This window comes from Tachypleus tridentatus, chromosome 8 (assembly GCF_004210375.1).
Source record: "Tachypleus tridentatus isolate NWPU-2018 chromosome 8, ASM421037v1, whole genome shotgun sequence".
Lineage (NCBI taxonomy): Eukaryota > Metazoa > Arthropoda > Merostomata > Xiphosura > Limulidae > Tachypleus > Tachypleus tridentatus.
In genome coordinates, this window is record NC_134832.1 from 45,275,854 (window position 1) to 45,297,894 (window position 22,041).

A 22,041-nucleotide genomic window follows, 5' to 3' on the forward strand; every position below is an offset into this window, starting at 1 on the left:
TTTATTCTTTATTTGTAATGATATTTTTTTAGCCTTGTTGTTTCAAAATGTATTCATTATTTTTTTAACATAGGCAGGAAGAAAGGAAGAACCAAAAGTTCTTACTAATCCATCTAAAATTCTTGAAAGAGAGGTGAGAGAAAAATAATTTATTATTGATTTTTATGAAGATTTCCTTTGTGAACTTAATTTCATACTTGAGGGATATACAAGAGACAGATTACTTGGATAACACAAGGCAGCAATTTATGTTTGTATTTAGATAAATATAAATAGAATTCCTGCAAGTCATATTTTTTTTTAAAAGCAAAATACATATAATACAAGTAAAGATAGAATTATTATAAATAACAGTAAGTTGAACAGATCAAAGGTATGCTTTTATGGTTGTCTGAATTTTTCTTTTATTAATTTTCTAGATTAACTTTTGCATTTTAAAATACTGCTGATGTATTCAGAGCAAACTTAAGTTTTCTAAACTGGTCAAATTGTATGAGTGATTGGAATTATGGTAAAAACATTGCTAATAGAAATAGTATCAAACTGATTCAGTGTATTTTACTCATTACAGATTTTAGTGTCCTTGGTTGTGGGTTTTTAGCATTAAGTACTTTGTCAGTTATTTAGTATTGACCACAATAATGTATAAAAAGTACTAAAAGTTCATATCTTTATAATTATTTTTGATCTAACATGAAAATTAAGAATTTAATGAAATTAATATTGGCTTTCTTGTGTATTTATAAGCAATGTTGATCTCAGGATCAAATGGAAAATGTTTTGCTTTATATGTAATTACATTATACAATTTTCTTCATAAGTTTAGTAAATATTTTTCATATAAACTTTACAATTAATTTGACTGAACATAATATATTAGAACTCTTATGGCAGTGAAAGAATTTAAATTAGCTAGATGTTGCACTATTGAAACTAGTTTATTGTTGTGTGTGTATTTAGATTTTATGTCCTGTACACACTGATGGGTTTGCAATGGAGAATATTCTGGGTAAGTGAAGATTTGACATTATTTTTCGTAAAATCCTAATCACAGTGTTCCTTGTAATTATTTCCTGTTTATTTGAGGTAGACGTGTTTAAGCCTTATTTCGTTGTAATGAAACATGTGCATTATAATATTGCACATATATTTAAAGATGAAATTGTACACTAGAAAAGGGAACTATATCATTAATATTTCAGAAAGATAATTGGTATCTTGATGACTGGCTTGAATAAATTTTCATTTTAAGCAGTAGTTTATAGCTGTCTGGTTAGTTACAGGATATGTAACCTGATAGAATGAGATACTTTTAGATCAAGTATTTGAGGTTATACAAATTGTAGTTGTCTCGCACAGTTTGTTGACTTTATTTATTTTAATCAGCAATATAAAAAAAACAAAACTAGGTGTAAATTTTTTTTTGTTCACTTGCAAACACCAAAAAGTTTAAATAAATATATGATGTAGAAATGAATTCATTAAAAAAAGTTACAAATGAAGCGGCATTTTTTTCAGATGAGAAAGAAGACCAAGGAGTTAATTCAGAAGGAAACAGTTTTTGCTATACTGAAGAGAAAGAGGAAATGAAGCTAGGGAAGGTGGTACTAAATAAAAACATAGAAAACTTGGAAAAGGAACTTTCTCTTTATCGCAAGCATTTCTTTGAAATGTAAGAAAATTGTAGATTAGGAAAAGAGAATTAACTTGTTAAAATGTATCCTTATCTGGTGTAAACCTTTTTAGTTGTGGTATAATGGTTTCTAGAATGTTGTTTTTCTTCAAGTACAAATTTTTGCTCACAGCTCTATTTTTTGATGAATTAGAGATCTATTTACAGCTGTGGCTATTGAGGATTTCCTCTTGTTTAAAAAAAACATTTAAAGGTATTGAATTATAACGAGTTTATACATGCACTTTACTTGCTTTACTCTGTTTTTTCCATTTTGCATAGTCATTTAAGAAAAATACTATTAATACTTTAAAAGTATTATGCATCATAAAAAAAGAATGAGGATCACTAATATTGTTTCCATAACTAGTCCTAAGGTTTCATGAACCATTACATTATGTATAGCTCTTTTAAAATATCAAGAGTATTCTTCTTTATAAGTTTACTCAGGATAAAGGCAACTGTGTGTGTGTTTAATAACATTCAAAGCTTTCAAGTTATTAGAGATGTTATGTGCAGAAACTTTTTATATGTGCATTTTTACTTGCATAACTTTTCATTTTATTTCTGTTTTTGCATAGTCATTTAAGTTAACCATTTAAGAAGAATGTTAACATGTTAAAAGCATTGTATGTATTACAGAGTGGTAATAATCATTGTATATTCATAAGTTTAGTTCTAAGGTTTCAAAATAGTACTGCTTTAACTGGTTAATAGCAAATTCATGTTTAGTCTTTTCTTGAATAATTATAACAAGTTTAAACATCAGAAACTTTTAAATAATATAAAACATTAAATACTTTCCCTTAAAACACATCACTTGAACATTACTTGACAATAATCCAAGACAAAAATATTTTTAGGGCAAGGCTATAACTGTTTAATATTAAATAAGGCTAGAAATTTTAAATGAACACGAGTTGTTTGGGATGAGGTTTCAAGATAAGGTTAAAAAGAAGAAAACCGTGATTTAGGTCTAACAGTATTTAGACTAGTAATTGTTAAAATTTGTGAAAAAATAGTTTGTTTGTTTTTTCAGAAAATTAATTTTGTCATTAAATAGCACTATTCACACCATTAAATAACTAAATTATTTCAAAGATAATTAGTATGAATATTTATTTTAGAATTTGGTGCAAAAAGATTTGCTTCATAACATAATACAAAAAGTACTTAATAAATTGTGAAATGGATTTAAAAAAGACATGATGGATGGAAAGTAACTTAAAAAATAGTGTCACTTACTATGTATTTACAAGATGGATTAGAGTTAACACTTTGGTTCTTTAAAAAAATAAGAAGTGACAACAACGTATCATATACAATTAACTTTATCTCATTTTAGTGAGAAATCTAAAGATTGTGCTTTGATCATTCAAGCTGTGCAGCTAAGCAAAAAAAGGGTACTTTTCATGTTTATGTTCATTTACCTACTTTTTCTAAATGGTTGAATAAACTATTATTGAAATATGAATTAAATACTTTTTCAATTACCAGATAAAGCCTAAAAATATTTTAAGCCTGTAGTTCTGCATTTATATTAATGAATACTGATCATTTAGAAAAGCTCCATATAGTGAACTATATAAATTACTTTGATTAGAAAAATTAGTAGATCTAACAATAAATGTGGAATGCTATGTTGGTTTTTAAAAAAACAATAGGTGTGAACTTTTAATACGTAAGCATATATTTTGAAATTTTAAAGAAGTGCACTAATTGACCCTTATATGAGAAGTAGATGTTTATAAATTATTTCATTTCAATATTATTGATGGAAAGTTTACATGTTTTGTACATCACCCACATTGAAAATGGAATAAGTACTTCTCTTGGCATTTCTTATAGGCATCAGCTTGAGCCTGTTATTAACCTTGTTTATAGTAACCTGGGGCTTAACAGTGGAGTAATTACATTTAGTGAAGCTACCAGAGATGGGCAGGAACATTTGAATCTTCCTACTCCTGTTTGGAATGGAAGATATTGCAGAAACCCACATGGAATTATAAGTCATTGTCAAAACTTACCCAGAAGTTATGGTCTACATCCTAGTGTAAGATCTAGTTTTACAGGACATCGGAACATTCAGTCAATGGTGAGAAAACCTGACAACCCATTTTGTACTTTACAACAATAGTATTTATTACTCTTTAAGAATGCAATATTTGGAGTTAATAGAAGCACCTTTCGTAAATAATTTTTAAATAAATGGTTGAAATGCAGTGACTTGTATTTAAATAATTAAAAGTTAAATAGTTATAAATAACTTAAACACTCAACATGTTATGTAGTTTGATACATTTCATCATTGTCAGGAGTTTCAAGACAACCTGTATTTTCTGCATTTTATTAGATATTCTGTTTCAAAGTAATTTATATAAATCACCAATCAGTACTTACAGTATGGCATGCCATATTAATTAGGTGATTAATGGCTCTTCATTTTGATTGAATACTTGTTTTTCTTTTTTAAATTTTATTACATCCAATGTTTCATAGATATTTAAAGATGTAACATTTTTGGTTGTGCTGCGAAATGAAGGTCAATTTGAAGTCTCAAATTTGGCCAATTCTAGTGAGCCCATAGTGAGAGTATAAAGTTGAAGGGACATCAAGGTACTTACCTGATATATGACATGACATTGTAAACATTGATCAGTGCCTTGTGAAAATAACGTGGAAATGTAATGTTTCAGGACATACAGAAAGTATAAATTGTCTTGTAAATGACACATGTCATGGTGTTTTTAATTGAAAGCCATTGATGGCTTTATTAAATTTTTAATTGTGTAAATATGAATTGCTGCATTTTAATTGTTTATTTAATTTATGTTATGATATAGTTTTCATAGCCACTTTAAAAGGAAGTGAACCTTCCATATACTTTAGACCATTGTATATTTCTAAATTTTCCTTTAGAACTCTACTGATGGTAAGTAACATAGGGTATGTTAACCAATGAATTTGTGTTTATACAAAAAGTATGTGTGGATATAGAAATTAGAATTGAATTTAAAGTAAGATACAAAAAACTTCAGTATAGATTAAAAATTCATATATAAATACAAAAATAAATTAATGACATAAAAAAATTGAAATCCCAAATGTCAGCATCTATTATTATTAATTCTACTTAGTATCAAAGGAACACTACTACAGAGATGCCAATCATTACAATTTGAGCGTAATCATTACGATTTTGGTGTATACATTACGACTATATGCTCATACAGACAAATATTACAACTTGTTCAAACCCCCAAATTATTATATATTATATAGGCCAATATAATAGTGATAAATTGTTCCCCCAGGGCTTGAAAGGGGTGAAAAGAAAATTTCTAGTGAGATACAAATAAATTTTGATAATAAATAAGACGGTCCAAATGATAACTTGTAATAATCATGTTTGTGCTTGACATAATAAAAAATATTTGTATTTCCGATGTCTACCAATAGTTTGAGTGCGGTGCTTCTCCATACTGGGTACGTGGGGGAATCCATAGTTACGTCATCAGTGCTTGTCAGCCAATCAGCACTCGCGTATATGGGTATTTCTCCTTTTTAAGCGGCATAGAAACACCATTGCGATCGTTCACAAGAGGTAAAAAAGAGGTCTCGTTCACTTGATTGTCTTGTTTCTGGCAAATCTAAAAGGACTAAAACTGTGAAAGGGCTCTGTCTACAATCATTATGCTCAGTCATTTGAAATAGTTGGTATCTGCTATTATAGACCATTTATCCTCTCTCTTTAGATTTAAGTTCAATTTTATCTCTTAATATGGATTTAAGTTCATAGGTAGAGATCTCCCCCAGAAAAGAATTTATTTTTATAGCTTATTTCTCCTCAGATTCATTTGTATGTCGTGTAGCAATCTTTAAATGAGAAAAGAGGATCTTGGCAAAGTACCACCTGGGCTAATAAATTATCTGGGTTTGACACACTACTCTTCTTTGGTGGACCCCATATAATTGGGAGTAGTGGATGATTCAAATTTCAACCAATCAAGTGGGAATGGTCATGAAGAGGCCCGTAACTGAGGACTGCTTCTCTTTCTTTACTACTTTTAGTCTAAGAAGACAAGTTGATTTGCTTTTTAGTCGTACATTCTCTCTGCCAAATCTCTAAGTGAATCATTGACTTCCTTTATCTAGAGAAGCTTAGAGGAATTTTTTTTATTCTACTTGATCCCAGAGGTCCTACAAGTTGAAATTTAAACCTAAAAATAGTGGTTTACTTCTGGCCTTCAAGACTTTTGGGATAATTTCTACATTGAAATTACCTGCCATAACACTTTAAACTTCTGGAATGTAATTCCTGTATCTGGCAGAAGAGGGCTTTTCCTTATGATTGGTTTTGGGTTATTGTTATTCCTTTTTCTAATCTTGGCAAGGATCTCAAATGCCTATCTAGTTAAAAGCTTATTTCTTTGACTAACTGTCTTTATAAGGTATTGGAAAAAATGGTTTGTGTTCATTGTTTGGTTTCCCTAAATCAAATAATATCCTCTCTTACACTCAGAAATCTACCATAGAGTAGAGAAGCATTTGTTAAAGAAAAAGTTTGATACCACTTTTTCAGGAAAGACTTATGTGACTTAGAAGTATGGTATCTTAAAATAACCTCATTCTTATGATTTGCGTAGTCACTTATCTGTTCTTATCAACTTTTTTATAGGGTTTATCTTCCAATATCAATGTCAATATATATGAGGGTAAAATATTGCAAATGAGTCTTGGTTTCTACTTGTGAAATCATTTGTATGCATTTTTGTTGCTGACAAGATTTGCACCTGGACTTGAAATTCTACTTGTGTAATTCTCCAGTTATTTTAGCAACAATATATATTATAACCACATAAATTTTTAAGCCTTAAACAAAACACATTAAAATTGAACAAAATACATTGCATATTTTTAAAAAAAAGATCCTAGGGTACAAGCTACAATGTAGGATTATAAAATGTGACCTAGGTTTTTGAGGTGGCTGCATAAGTAGGACCCACATTGCAATGAGGATACACTGTCTATCAGTCTTAACCTCCAATTCGTTAGTCTAGCATAAGATGAGAAATTGGGAGAGCAAGATGTGGGTGCTCAAACCCACAATGTCCTACGTCTGTATCGCCATCACTGCCTGCAGACAGTTGTGGGAAGGTGACTGCTCTCTGAAGTTAAAATAAGAACAAGATGAAAAATAATAAAATAAAAACTTACCTCTTCAAGTTAGCATTCTTCTCCCCAATATGGTAGAGGTGCTAATGAACACAACATCAATAAAATGAGTTTACTGTGACTGTCATGCTTTTATATGTGGCTCAAAGTGTAAATCTGCATAAAGTAGTGCCAAGTTATTAAATGACCTTATTTTTAACTAAAAATATGATAGTACCTTATTTGCCTTATTTATTTTATTTTAATTTTTTATCTTTTTGTTTCTTATTCTTATTTTAACTTGAGTATTCACCTTCCCACAATTGTGTGCAGGCAGTGAAGGGTGATATAGATGTGGGCTTGAGCACCCACATTTTGCTCTCATAATTTCTAAATTTCTAATTTTCTTATGTGAGTCTAGCGAATTGGAGGTTAAGACTGAGAGACGGTGCATCCCCACCACAATGTGGGTCTTATTTCTTCAGTCACCTCCAAAACCTAGGATACATTTTATAATCCCACATTATAGTTTGTACCCTGAGATACTTTCAATTAGTGCAGCATTGTTGTTCAATGTATTTTTGTTTTGGGTTGTTTTTTAAGTTGTAACAAACTAATATTAGTAGTCAGAGATTTGGATTTGCTTTTTTTAATGCAGTCCTTCCTCATGATTTTGTTTACTTATTTGGCTTAATTTGGATGTAATTAATTAATTTCACTAAAATGTGTGTGTGTGTTTGGACAATGACCAATCAACAATATAGTAAGACATTTTTCTTGTTTGTTTTTATGGTTTACCATTGCTGTTGGAAGCAGTTTTGGAGTGATCAAGCCATTACCACAGTATCATTTCTGTTCTAAGGGTTTCGGAAGGCAGCAACCCTGAACATTTTGAAAGTTTAACGCTAAGAAATTGAATCTTGAATTACTTTAAATACAAATACAGCATGCATACAACATAATGTATTGAATTAAAGTAAGCAAGTTTTAATACATAAGTTGTATCTATGTATGCCATGAAAATTAACAGCTTCCTTTGGCCCTGAGAGACTTGGATATTGAGATGATGAGAAAATACCACATATTTATAACTTGATGATTCTTTGACATATTATTTTACTGTTTGGTTTTCTTAGACCTAATGAGTTGGTACAAGCCTCCTTTTAATTTTTAAGTATATGCAAGAGGACACTACTTTTATAGTAGCATTACTGTACTTCCACAAATTGCATTTAAAGGTATTTTAATGATAAAAGAATTGTTTTGCAGTGTTGAGCCCATAATCTAAGTTACATATATATATATAAAAAGCTCATAAAACTTCCAATGAAAACCATAAATTACTGAAGTCAATAAAATTTGTGTAATATAAATACATATCTATTTTATTCAAAGAAAACTGAATAAAAAAGGGTTAACAGTTAAATTAATTTAATGAATCTTAGAATAATAGATGCACAAGTTTGTTACAATGGCTCATCGCAATAAGCCTAAATGTTTTGAGAGAGGGCTGACATCCCTAATGATAAAAGAATTTTTTGCAGTAGTGCTGAAGGAGTTATTTCAGTGCTCCCTATCTCTTATTAAATATGTCTAATTGACTTTACATTAATTGCTGTGATTTTGTAGATTTTACTTTAAAAAATTAAGTAAAAAAAAATTTGTTAGAGCTCTCATTATCAGGCTATTCTTACATTCAGTGCACTGTAATTTTTCATCATCTTTATTAATGCTATATTTACTTGTTTTGAAGATTAATGATGCAACATTCTGGGGTAAAGACTTCATTTTGAGTGGTTCAGACTGTGGTCATATTTTTATTTGGGATCGATGGACATCAGACATAGTACTGGTCTTGAAGGCTGATGATTGTGTGGTCAATTGTATTCGACCACATCCATATGATCCAAGTAAGAAGACAATATTGACTTATGTAGAACAGTATTTGTTTCCTTAGTTTGGTGTTTAATTCTTGCTTAACAAATATTTGCATATATTTATTTGTTTTTATAGTATGTATTGTATAATTGTTATTATTAAGATTTTTTTTTCATTGTTGAAGCAAATATGGTATTTTAAAGAAATCATAAAATATTTTTGCTTTTCCTGTGTTTGTGTATACATACGTTTGTGGATGTATGTGTGCAATTTGACTGTTGTTTGTGATGGGAAAAGTAGAAGAAAAATGTGGAGACTTAATCATCAAATGAGATTTAAAGATGTAACCCCTTCCCTCCCCATGAATTGTTAACCTCTTTATTTTCCAGTAATTATGAGAATTTCATAAAGAATTTTGAACTATTTTAGTTCTTGCTTCCAGTGGCATGGGACACAGCATAAAGGTCTGGGCACCCATGTTTGATGAACCTTTCTTTGACTGGATGAAAACTACAGAGGTAAATTTGACATTGCATATTTTTCAAAATAAAGCTTTTTAATTTTTAAGTATTTTTTTTAGTCTTATAAGCCAGCTAAAACCTAAAAATAAAATAAACATAAACAATTCTGCTTTTACCCAGTCTTAACCTTTATGTCAAGGTGTAACCAATCCAGATATCTTTGTACAACCAACTTAGATGTACATATGTTGCATGTATAATCCTGGATCATAAAATTTATATTGTAAATAAAACAATTTTTCCTTGAAGAAATTTCAGAGGTACGAAGAAGGGAGATTTTCATATAATACAGTAGCCTGATCTTAATTATAGTGATTTTAAATTATTTTATTAGCTTCCAAATGCTATACATCCAACCTAGAAAACATCAAGAAGAAATAAGTTCAAAAATTCAACAGAGTGATCAAGACGTATAATTTTACGTCTGTAAACATAGTTTACAATTACAGTTTGAGAGTACTAAGTGCTACAGAAAATAAGATCCTTAATTTAGGTCTAAACTTCACAGTTCCAATTGTTAACATAGCTACAACCTTAGAATCTGCTGCACAAAACCTCCTAAACCCTATGGCTGAACAGTTCCAACATCAAACTTGCACTATCCTCAGGAAGGCCAAGAAACCAAAACTGAACATCACTAAACATGAATGCAGTGCACTTAACCATCTAAATTGAGATGATAACATCAAGATTCTACCAGCAGAGAAAGGAAACAGTATAGTCATCTTAGATATCAATGATTATGACACAAAGATCAAACAGTTACTAGACAAACACCAATATAAAAAGATCACCAATAATCCTACAGAAAAGACAAAGACACTCATCAGTAGAACACTGAACAAACTAAAAGAAGGCTTAATCAACGAAAAACTAGCCAAAGATTTAAGATCCAAGGAAAATCTCCCTCCTCAGTTCTATGGACAACCTAAGGTACACAAACCTAATATATATCTGAGGCATATTGTCAGTGCTCAAAACTCATCTTGCCATCAACTGGCTACCTTCCTAGTACCTATCTTATCTCCACTACTACTATGAGGAAACACTGAACATCACATTCAAAACTTGTCAGATTTCATAGGACAACTTGGAAAGCTACACATCAAATCCCATGATATTATGGTCAGTTTTGACATCACAGACCTATTTACCAATGTTCCAACCTCGGACACCCTTCACATCACCAGACAACTGCTGAATGACAACTCTACCACACAAAACAGATATGAAAAGAGACTCCATAATGTAACTAACATCCATTTGCCTACAATCAACATATTTCCAATACAATGAGGAATTCTATGAACAAACAGATGGTCTAGCCATGGGATCACCACTCTCCAATCCTATCTGACATTTTCGTGGAAAACTTTGAAGAAAGACTCCTTTCATCCACACCTTATAAAATCAAGTTTCTACAGAATTTATGTTGACAATACTTTTGTTATTTAGTCCCACAGTCATGAAAACGTACCAGCCTTCTTAGAATGTCTAAATTCCTCAGACAAAAGAATCCACTTTACTATGGAAATAGAGGAACAAAACATTTTTTGTCACACTCATCAGTAAACAAGCAAAACAAATAACCACAACTGTATACAGAAAACCCACCTATAGGAACAGCTACCTACACTTCCAGTCCCATCATCCAACCTCGATAAAACATGATATAATCCAATGCCTAAACAAGAAAGCAGAAAACATTTGTGATAAGACGTCCATCAAAGCACAACACCAAAAGATTGTAGAGAGTTTTAAACAGAATGGTTACACCTCCTCCTTCATCAAAAACTCCTTGAAGACAACCACAACAGAAAGAAAAGATCAGAAAGTCACCACCATTTACCTACCATACCTACAACATTTCATTGCAAAACTCAAATGCATAGTCAAGAAATTCAACACAGAAGTCTGGTTGAAATCCTACAGTACCTTAAGGTCCATTCTGGTAAAAAAAAAAAAAAAAACAGAGGAACTACCAAAGAGAATCTCAAAAATGTCTATTAAATTCTGTGTTCCTGCAACAATATGTACATTGGAGAAACAGGAAAAAAACTTGGACCAATAAAAAAACCAAGATAGGACAAGACACATGAAAACACAATTCAGCCAATGCAGAGCGTGCCATGTCAACTGGACACAGAATAAACTGGGATAAAACTAGAATCATTGACACAGACAAATTGTGGAAGACAAGAAAACCAAAGAATCATTTCATATTAACACTATTAAACCCTCACTAAACAGAGATCCTGGATTAGAAGTAAGTAATCTGTGGCAGCCATTGGTTTAAACTACAGGAAGTCTCCCCTCCAATCAGAAATGGGGATAATCCAACCAATCATAACGCACCCTCCACAATCCACCACGACACTATAAAAGACCTACACCTACACACGCTGACCTGAAGACAAAGGGTGGAAGACTTTTGAAATGTCATCCTCTACACTTGTGTAGCCACAACAGGCAGTTGCCATCCATTCTACAAAGTTTCAGCTCTGTTTATTGTGACAAAACATTTGTAGTTCAATATTATATGCCAGTGTCTGATTTAATAATCTAGTTACAAGAACTTGTAACTTGCTATTAAATTTTTAAGGAATAAAATGCAATACATTAAACTTTGTTGTAACATTCCATTAATATTAGTTCAGAATATAATACTTGTACAAATGATAAACAAGTTTTTATGCATTTTATCTTTATATAATATTTTGTATTCATAACATATTTTTGTATATTTTCTGATTTAATTTTTTTAGCTAATGCTTCATTTTGTATTGTAAACTTTGATATGACCTTCATAAAAGCCATTTTATTTTTTTTTATAGTTAATTCAGCACAATGCTAGGTTATTATGTGAGAGTAAAGAAGTTTTGAGGGTGCCAGCCCATCTCATGGTTCATATTCTAAGCTCTCTGTCTCGAGTCCGAGCTGGTGAGAAATTGTTTATTTTCTTCCTTTTTGTATGCTTGTAAAGGAAATGGTTGATTAGTTTGTTCTATTAGCAATGATGATCAAAGTTTATTCTATTATTCTACTAATTCTATTAAGTATATTATATATATTTTAAAAAATATACATGTGTGTATCAACTGTCTTCAATCATATAAGAAGTGCCTTCTTCTCTGTATTTCTCCCAAATGTTTCAGTTCAGTTTTTCTTATTTGTTTCTCCCCTTAGAATAACAGCACCCAAAACTGTATTGTTGTATTACATGATTCAAGATTTCATCCAGACTATTAGTTGTTTTCCATCTGCATGTAATACATTACTTCTACTAGTATCAATGTCTTCGGTGGTTTAGCAGTAACTATAAATACTTGTAACTCTGAATATTGTGGTTTGATACCTGTTATTAACACAAGTTAAATGGCTTATTGTGTAACATAGTGCTTGAACACAAGATAACATTTTGAATTTGTTATTATTGTTAATTATACACGTTAATGTTGCCCACTTTTATGGACTCAAACATCATAATTTTAATTGGTTAAAAGAAATTCCATCACGAAAATGATCATACAATAAAATTAACTTTAATTACCAAGTAATATCTAAGTGGCATCATTTTATCATAATCTTGGTAGGAAGCAGAGTTGTGAATCCTATTTATGTAAATTACATTAACTGTTGATGACTTAGTTCTTAGAGTTAGTGTATAAATTCTGAAATGTGCTGGGTTTTTTTTTTTAAACCAGAGGGTTATGAGAAGCAGGGGGGGACAACTTTGTATATGCCACTGTTATTTGTAATTTACCATAAATATAACCCATTAACCAAGCATTTTACATTTCTTAAAAAAAAAAGTGGTTGCTCTCCCTCCCCAATTGGTACCAGTGTCAGATCCTCATATCTTAATACTCAAAAACTGTTATCAAATGTTATTTAATACTATATTTATTATTTAATTAAAATAATACCATTAAAAGTATTGTTTATTAAAATAAAGCAAACTTTAGATTCATAATAATGCAGATGTATTTTCAATACATAAACATGTATGCATGCATGTACCAATGTAATGTTTAATTAATTTTATTTTCATGTTCCTTATGTTAAAGATGCATAATATCTTTGCTTGTCTTTCAATTTATAATATTTCCTGATTATTTTAACAGTATAAATCACTTTGATATACTAAAAATAAACTAATAAATAACAGAAACTAAAATTTGTGTTTAGTGTAAGAATTGAGTAGAGAAAACAAACCTTTTATGTTTTGTCAGATGGTGCTACAGCAAATGGAGGCTTATAACCTGTGAGAAATACTATGCATTATTAGGTTGCACACATACTTTAAAATACTCTGAAGAACATCAAGTTTGAAATATTGTTAGTTTTCTTTTCACATTTCCATTTTATTTTTATTTAATGACTCCCTTTGTAGAATTTTAGTTTTTTGTACTAAAATATTGAAGAAAAATAATTTGCACTTCATACATTTTATTTTATATTGAGGATTTTATTCATTAATAAATTTTTTATTTCTAATTTCAGGAGGAACAGAATTAAATTGATAACTGTGAATTTTTTTTTCTTTCTCCCTGATGGAATATTTACATCCAAGATCAAACATTTCATGTGAATTGTAACTTCTGGTAGATCTTCCACCTCGTATGATGCTGTTGTATCAGTTTATCTTGATTGCTTGCAATGCTTTCTAAGAGTATCTAAATATGCAATAATTCCATGTAATACTTGTTTCTGTTGATATACTAAAGTGTTCCAAATTTCTTGTCACCATTATTATACCAGCTAATATTAATTTAGTTTATAGAAAGGTAGGATCTCAAAAATTCAGGTTCACTAAAGTTGTGTGACAGCTCCGAATAGTTCAATATCATCAAATGTAATCATTATATTTTAATTTCTAGACAAGTGAAATTTGATATAACTGTAGTACTAAGACTTATTCTCCAAGAATTTGGTAAACATAGTAGTAGCTTTGAAATGTGATATATATGATTTTAGATCAGGACTGTTCAACTTGTGGTCCACAAGCCACACCTGCTCCTTGCAGGGGAATAATCCATTTATCAAAACGGCTTTATTAAGTTTGTTAAATCATAAAAATGTCATTTATTTCAGACTCAAAAAGAAACATTATTATTCTCATATTACCCATTTATTATTTATCTTTAAATGTACAATGAGCAGATATATATTATGGCATTTGATTAGAATTATAGAACTTGGAATTCTACATTCTTAGTCAACAGTCTCTTCCTTTTCTTCTCCCACTGATTTGAAGTTAGTCCTAACTTAATTATACTGTATATGTAGATATGGTGTCTTTTGTTATTTGATAAGAATTAAGTTGGTGGGTAATATGGTAAAACCTTACTTGGCTTTTGTGTCAATAAGTTGCAGTGTTATTTGGTTCTGTACATCCAGGTTATTTGACAGTTATTCATGAAGGAGATTATAATAAATGAAGTAAGTGTGTCAATATTTCCACACTACTAGGTTGCTATCCTTCATCCATGACAAAGAGTCATAAATCAATGGATGTATTTGTAAACATCAACCCTGGTTAACATAAAATCAACAAGAACCTGAAAAAGTGATTAATGAGGTTGGTCATTGTTACTTCTAAGTTCAGTTATGATATTTGATTTCATAAAATAATGTGAAATATCTGAAGTTTTAAAACTGTAATGACTGTTTTGGATTTCGGAGAGGGTTTGGACTTTGTTGTTGTTGAAATTAAGACCTAATATAACAAGCTTCTATCTGAAGATGATCCAGACATACTGCAGTCTTTCATACATTAAGCCCTGTGATTAAAGAACTTTTGTTTTTGGAACCTTTACTATGTTAAATCTTCAATCAATGAACTTTAGTGCCATTTTATCCTACATGGGAATTTAACAATAAGTTGTGAGATGTTTTTGAAGTTAAATGTTGAAATTAATATATTTTTAATATTCTTAACAATATATGATTATCTTTAAGTTTACTGTGTACTTAAGCCATTGTTAATGACTGGTAAATCTTTATTATTTTTAGATTTGATAGCTCATAAAATTATTCCATTGTATCTGTGTATGTAATTAATGCAATGTTTGTTTCAGAAAAATGTTTTTGTAAATATTAAATCCACACTATGAATTATATTTTATTAAAAGTAACTATGGTCTTGTTTTTGGGAGTTTCATAGGTAAAATCCACTTTTTTATATAAAGAACATAAATCGCTTGGAGACAAAAACATGATACAACTGACCTCTATTACAGAAGTATCAACTAAAAATAATTGCTCCTACAAAATATTAAGTTGGTCATTTTAATATCATTGTTTTATAGTAAGCTCTTTGGATTTTATGTACAAAGTTTGAATAATTTAATTTATTTAATGCATTTCTGATTTGTGAAGAAATATTTTCTAAATGTGCTTTAACAGGATTTTCTAACTTGAGGTGCTAAATATTTTATTAAAGATTTACAAAGAAAATGTGACTACAGATTAAACTTAGGTTTAGCATTTCAGATTATGATAGTTTTAATATATGACACAAGTAGATAAGATGTTGAATCATATGTCTGTTACTAATCTTTTTGTTAGTTCATACTAAAGTGTTTTTTTTCTTGTGCACCATATTTTAAGCTCATAAAAAAAGTTGCATTTGAGAAATTTTGTTGACTTTTGTGGATAAGTTCAACTACATAAAATCCAAAAGGTTTTGAGTGGATAAGAGAACTTTTTTTTTTTTTTGGATTTTTTTTAAAGCTGTTAGAAACCACATTTTACTCATTTTTATAAAAGTTGTTTTGCTTATAAAATAGAACACACAATTATCTATACACAAAGATTTGAGCCTGGAAAGCAAATGTTACTTTGATTACAGGTAATTCATATATGTACCAACGTCTACGAGGATTTTGTTCCTCCTCATTGTTCATTGGCTCCTAATTTGAGATTTTTGGTCCATTACAATATGGAAGGCTCTTTATTTTCTCCAAACTAAAGGATTGTGTAACTAAGTGCATGATATGTAGTTATTGCACTAGAAAGCTCAGTCAAACATACTCATCAGTATCCCCTTCTGTTGTGTCCTATGAGATAAAAAATAAAAATGGAAAAATGTATGTTCTACAAAGTACCTATAAATCTGTAAAGTTTGGGTATGCAGTTTGACTGATTTAAGTGACATTAAAACAGACTATAAAGTTTTATGATTAACATTTCTTGTAAAGAAAGTTAACCTAAACTCTAAAATATTGTTGGAAAATGATTATAATGTATTGTTGTAATGGCTTTTATTGTTTTTGGATTATACTGTTTAAAAAAAACAACCAATGTCTAGTTCACTTAATGGTAACAATAGTATTATTTCTTCATCTTCAAGCTCTACGAGTTAGCTTTACTAATTTTCATTGGTAGACCTAAGTTTACAGTAATATAGTAGATGCAACAAAACAATTGCATCCTGGGAAACTGTCTTATACATACGACTCTAAAACTAAATATTCATAAAACTGGTGCAACAGACAACTGACTAACAAACTTGCTAACTCAGTAATCAATACCTTTTCTAACAAACTCATAAAATTGATCAACAATTGTGTTAAAACTACATAAAGAAAAAAAAAAAAGCCTAAAGTAAGGAAAATACACAGCTTGCAATGTTTTTTAAACTTAGGAAAACTCCTTGTGTAATATGTGGAGGAAATATGATTAATGCTTTGTGGAATAGAACTTATGATCTAAGAAATCTCAAAAGTTTTTCAGGTTTGGTATTTACATTTTATACATATCTTCATATAGTGACAGATTCTATTTTAAAGACAATTCTAAATACTGAAATTTTTATGTAATTGAATAGAAATGTTAGGTTTTTTCAGAATTTATATGCTAAATAATATTCTGGATATCTACTAAAAGAAACGTTTATATACCTATTGTTTAAAAATCTCATGTTTATCGGAACTTGTTAGATGTAAATACTGTACAGAATATTGAGCAATAAAGTTGAAACATTTTATTTTGGCTCATTGTATTTGCTACTATGTGTTAGTTATGTGTTTTCATGAATTGATATTTTTAAGTATAAAGTATAGCTGGCTTGGTTTATTTGGGAATTTCACACAAAGCTACATGAGGGCTAACCATCCCTAATTTAGCAGTGTAATACTGGAGGGAAGGCATCTAATCATCTCCACCCACTGCCAACTCTTGGGCTACTCTTTTACCAATGAATAGTTGGATTAACCATCCCATAATAATGCCCTCACAGCTGAAAAGGTGAGCATATTTGGTATGACATGGATTTGAACCTGCGATCTTCAGATTGCTAGTTGAGTATCCTAATGGCTGGACCAAAAAGTACAGCTGAAAATAAAGTACTTGATGAAAGAAAACTTCAATATTCAGTACTTATCAAGTTCAGTAACGAAAGATCTTAAATTTTACCATTAAAACTAATGTTTTTTGTTTAGCATTGGATGTTAACATGGAAATTGATTACCTGTGGTCTAATAAACATTTTCATACACATTTGAATGTTTGGATTTCAACACCAGAATGTGCACAGAGAGTGAAATTTCACATGCCATTGATTCTCCATAATCTGTACACTTGTTTTAAAATCAGGTAAAAGAAATATTAGGGTATATTAACGGTAAAAGATAAAAGTTATATTTACGTTGATTTTAATTATTTACTAAATTTTAGGTAATATACAAATACCAATCATTCATACTTAATAGCATGATAGGTGAACAAGTCAACCTCTATTCCATTGTGTGATACAGCAACATAAAATAGCGAAAGTGTTTCTCACAATCAGTTCAACTGGGATTAGCAAACTTTGCAGAAGTATACTTGATAATCTGTATCGCTCTTCTATCAAACAATTGGACCGAAGGTACTAATCTGAATGACACGTCCTTACCATACCCAACATCCTGAATAATTTAGAGATAGTTAGCTGGTGAAATTAGTTTTAGGAGTTTATGCATTTATTCTGGTTTACTGAATCCATCTCTTTATTATTCTTCCATTATATCAGTCAAAGATTGTGTTGCAAAATTGCCTAATGGATCGGCTTTAAGGTTATTTTGTGGAGTAACTGATAACGACTGGCACATGTTGACTACCTCACTTTGTTTCTAGGAGAAGCCCAGCAACGTACAGGGTTATTCTTAGTAAAAAGAATCAACAATTTTTTACTAGAGTTTACTCTCTATACTAGTTTCTCCTCTTGGTGATGCACTCCGTACAGTGCTGACACCAGTACCCAATTTTTAACTTGAATATGGCCACTAAAACTACCATCACACAATTACAAGTGGTATTACACCTTGGTGGCCTGTGGTTGTGTTAAACAAAACTTGAAGTATTAACTACCTCACAGGTTTTGAAAAATGACATTGTTAGTAGTCAATAAGTATGGTACAACATGCTTTCACGCACCTCGTAAATAAGTATCTGTTCTTTTTTTCTTATAGCAAAGCCACGTCGGGCTATCTACTGGGTCCACTGAGGGAAATTGAGCCCCTTACTTTAGCATTATAAATCTGTAGACTTAGAGTTGTCCCAGCAGGGGACCTTAAAAGAGTGAAAAAAAACTATCTGTGTTTGTGTGCGCGGTGGATTTCTCAATTTGTGCTTATTAGGCTTAGAGCTTTTCTTAAAGATTTTTTTCAACCGCACACATATTTTAAATTCATCGTTTTTTAAATACCTAATCCTTATTTCACCTCATATACACTGCTGGCCAAAATCTTAAGGCCAATGAACATAAAGAACAAATATGCAATTTGCGTTGTTAGATTCAATCATTTATTTGAGTAGAGCTTCGAAAGATGAAAATAAGAAAAGGGAAAATAATTTTTTTTTTTTTTTTTTTAGCATTTAATAGGGAAAATGTGAATACTATGAAATTAGCCTGAATACTACCTGGTCAAAAGTTTAAGACCAGACCAAAAAGAAGTCCTAAACAGGGTAGGAAATGCTTAAGAAAAAGTCTTAGTAGTGAGTTGCACGGCCGTCATTGCAAATAACTGCAAACATTCGCTTTGGCATGGTCGATATAAGCGTTTGCAGAAGGCTGGCTGGAATGTTATTCCAAGAGGTGAAGATGGGTTTAAGAAGATCATGAACTATTTGGAATTGACGTCCATTTCTATAGACTTCCCTTGCTAAAAATTTTTTTTATTTTCCCTTTTCTTATTTTCATCTTTCGAAGCTTTATTCAAATAAGTGGTTGAGTCTAACAACGCAAACTGCATATTTTTTCTTTATGTTCATCCACCCCAAAACATTTTCAATGGGGGTCAGTTTGGGCGAACACGCTGGATGGTTCAAAAGAATCGCGTTATTCGCCATGAAAAAGTCCATTGTCCTGCTGAAAGATCCAATCATTTCCACACAAGTGAGGGCCTTCATTCAATAAGGATGCTCTCTCCAACATGCCAATGTAGCCAGTTGCTTTTTGACGCCTTTGTATAACCTGAAGCTCCATTGTTCCATGGAAGGAAAAAGCACCCCAGATCATGATGGAACCTCCTCCACTCTGTCATGTAGAAAATGTCTCCGGTGGGATATCCTTATCGTGCCATCTGGACCATCCACGTTAAATTGTTTTTCTCATCAGAGAACAAAACCTTCGTCCACTTTCTACGCCCCATGTTTGGTGCTTCTCAGCAAAATTTAACCGAGCTGTTTCGTGGTGTGGAAGGAGGCGTGGCCTTTGAAGACGTTGACAGTTTTTAAAGCCTTTCTGTCGTAGATGCCGTCTTATTGTTCTTGACCTGCATTCTGTGTCCGTAAAGGCCTTAATCTGGTTCGACGAGAGGCTGGTGTCTTGCAGGACAACTCGTCGAATCCTCCTGCTCAACACCAGCGAAATTTTCTTGGGCCGACCACTTGAAATTCTCATTCCGTATCCCTCGGGGTTTTATAAGAACTTTGCAACAGCAGTTTTACTACGCCCAATCTCACCAGCGATGGCACGTTGAGAGAGACCTTGCTTTTGCAGCTCGACCATTCTACCATGTTCAAAGTCTGTCAACTTTTTAGCCTTTGCCATGTTTTTATCCAATATAACACAGGAGATGTCAGTGGGAGATGTTGACAACGCTAATGCTTGAACACAAATGACTAAATTCCGTTTCGTGTTTACCGATCAACGCTTCGTTTCAGTATAGTCTTAAACTATTGACCAGCTAGTATTTAGGCTAATTTCATAGTGTTTACATTTTCCCGATTAAATGCTAAAAATGTTTTCTATTTTTATTTTCCCTCTTATTATTTTCATATTTCGAAGCTCTACTCAAATAAGTGGTTGAGTCTAACAACGCAAAATCCGTATTTTTTCTTTATGTTAATTGGCCTTAAGATTTCGGCCAGCAGTGTTTACAAGCTTAGTAAAAAATGAACTAAAAAGTGTATAATATTCTAGTAATTACAGTTATTTATTAACTCTGGAATGGAATTTTATAATTTTTTTTGTCCACTCGAACTCATTTACTTATATAGTTGAATTTTGAGTTGCACAGGTATTTTTACATGTGTACTATATGTGCTCAACTTTACATTAGGTAAACACCTGATTAGCTTTCACTTTCCTGCGTGTTAGTTTAGAGTATTCTGCTTACTCTTTCTGGGACTCTTCAAGTATTAATTGTGAGATCGCAACTAATAAAGCCACAACTAATAGGTGTACAGTTCCACAGAGTGATCCAGATTAGGACATTCAATTATTGGACAGAGTCTCACAGTGAGGTAATGTAGACTGTCTTCATTCCCATATGGCATCCCTGAACAATGTTGCATGAACATTACACCCTTACAACACTGGGATCCAAAATGGTATAATTCCCTCTACGTTCGTAATAGTTAATAATCCATGTTAGTAACATGTAATCCACTTGAAGTGCGAAACTTCAGCATTTTGACAATTTCAAAAAATTGCTTTAAAAAGACCACAGTTGTTTGCATTCCTCTCTTTGTCACACAATATCTATGTGCAGGACTTGCATATCATATTACACGTTCCTCTAAATCTTGCAACTGTGAGTGGACTATACGTATTCCACTATTGCTGGCATTGGTATGCAACTAGAACTCACTCAGTCCTGTTATGAAAACAGGAGTTTCCACTAAAAAAAAAGTTAAAGGATTTGAATGCTTGTTAACATTCCTCAATCCACTTAACATGTATAATGACTTAAGTTAGAACACATAGTGATGGGTGATGCTAGAGAAAATGTTGGTTTGGCCAGTTTTGAAATATGATTTTTTAGTAGGTTTATCAGTATTGAATTCAGTAACGAATGCGTAGAGCTAATCTGGTCAATTAACAATCTCAATAAAGGTGAATATCCGTTGTCCAGTCGGTGACGTACACGTGGTGTTTATTTGTGTTGTGTTAAAACTGTTTTTTTTCATTATTACATTTTGTGATTAGTCCATTTACTTCTAAATCAAAAAGAGTTAGTTTTAGTAGAACTCAGCATTACTTAAAATTATCTTACTGAATCTTCTTTTATATAGAAGAAATACGTAATTTACTTCTAGGGGGAATCAGTTTACTTGAAAATGCCATGTTGGGGGAGGCAAGAGGGAGCACTTGCCTCCCTTGGAAAAATTGAGAAACTCTTCCTCTTTCCTTATTTGTTCAGTTTATGAATATGAATTTACTAGTCTTTATTCGTTTCACAATTTCACATTTTGCCCCCACCCCACCCCTGAAAATAAGTCTCTGCTGACGTGATAAATATGTAACTCAGAACGACTTGTATGGGTACAAAGACTTTCACTAATAAAGCACAGAAAAACGTCTCGACCTTCCTAGGTCATCTTCAG

At 31.3% G+C, this 22,041-nt stretch overlaps 1 protein-coding gene across 2 annotated transcripts in view; it reads left to right on the plus strand.

The window, feature by feature from the left end:
* Positions 1-17,215, plus strand: part of LOC143222329 (DDB1- and CUL4-associated factor 6-like) — a 31,129-nt gene extending 13,914 nt beyond the window's left edge. For both annotated transcript variants that reach the window (XM_076448737.1, XM_076448738.1), the window contains exons 9-16: positions 74-133; positions 961-1,009; positions 1,519-1,672; positions 3,521-3,767; positions 8,580-8,736; positions 9,134-9,222; positions 12,060-12,165; positions 13,729-17,215. In XM_076448737.1, coding sequence (XP_076304852.1) covers positions 74-133; positions 961-1,009; positions 1,519-1,672; positions 3,521-3,767; positions 8,580-8,736; positions 9,134-9,222; positions 12,060-12,165; positions 13,729-13,748 — 882 coding nt within the window. In that variant the 3' untranslated portion in view covers positions 13,749-17,215. The remainder of the gene's footprint in view (positions 1-73; positions 134-960; positions 1,010-1,518; positions 1,673-3,520; positions 3,768-8,579; positions 8,737-9,133; positions 9,223-12,059; positions 12,166-13,728) is intronic.
* The last annotated feature ends 4,826 nt before the right edge of the window (positions 17,216-22,041 follow it).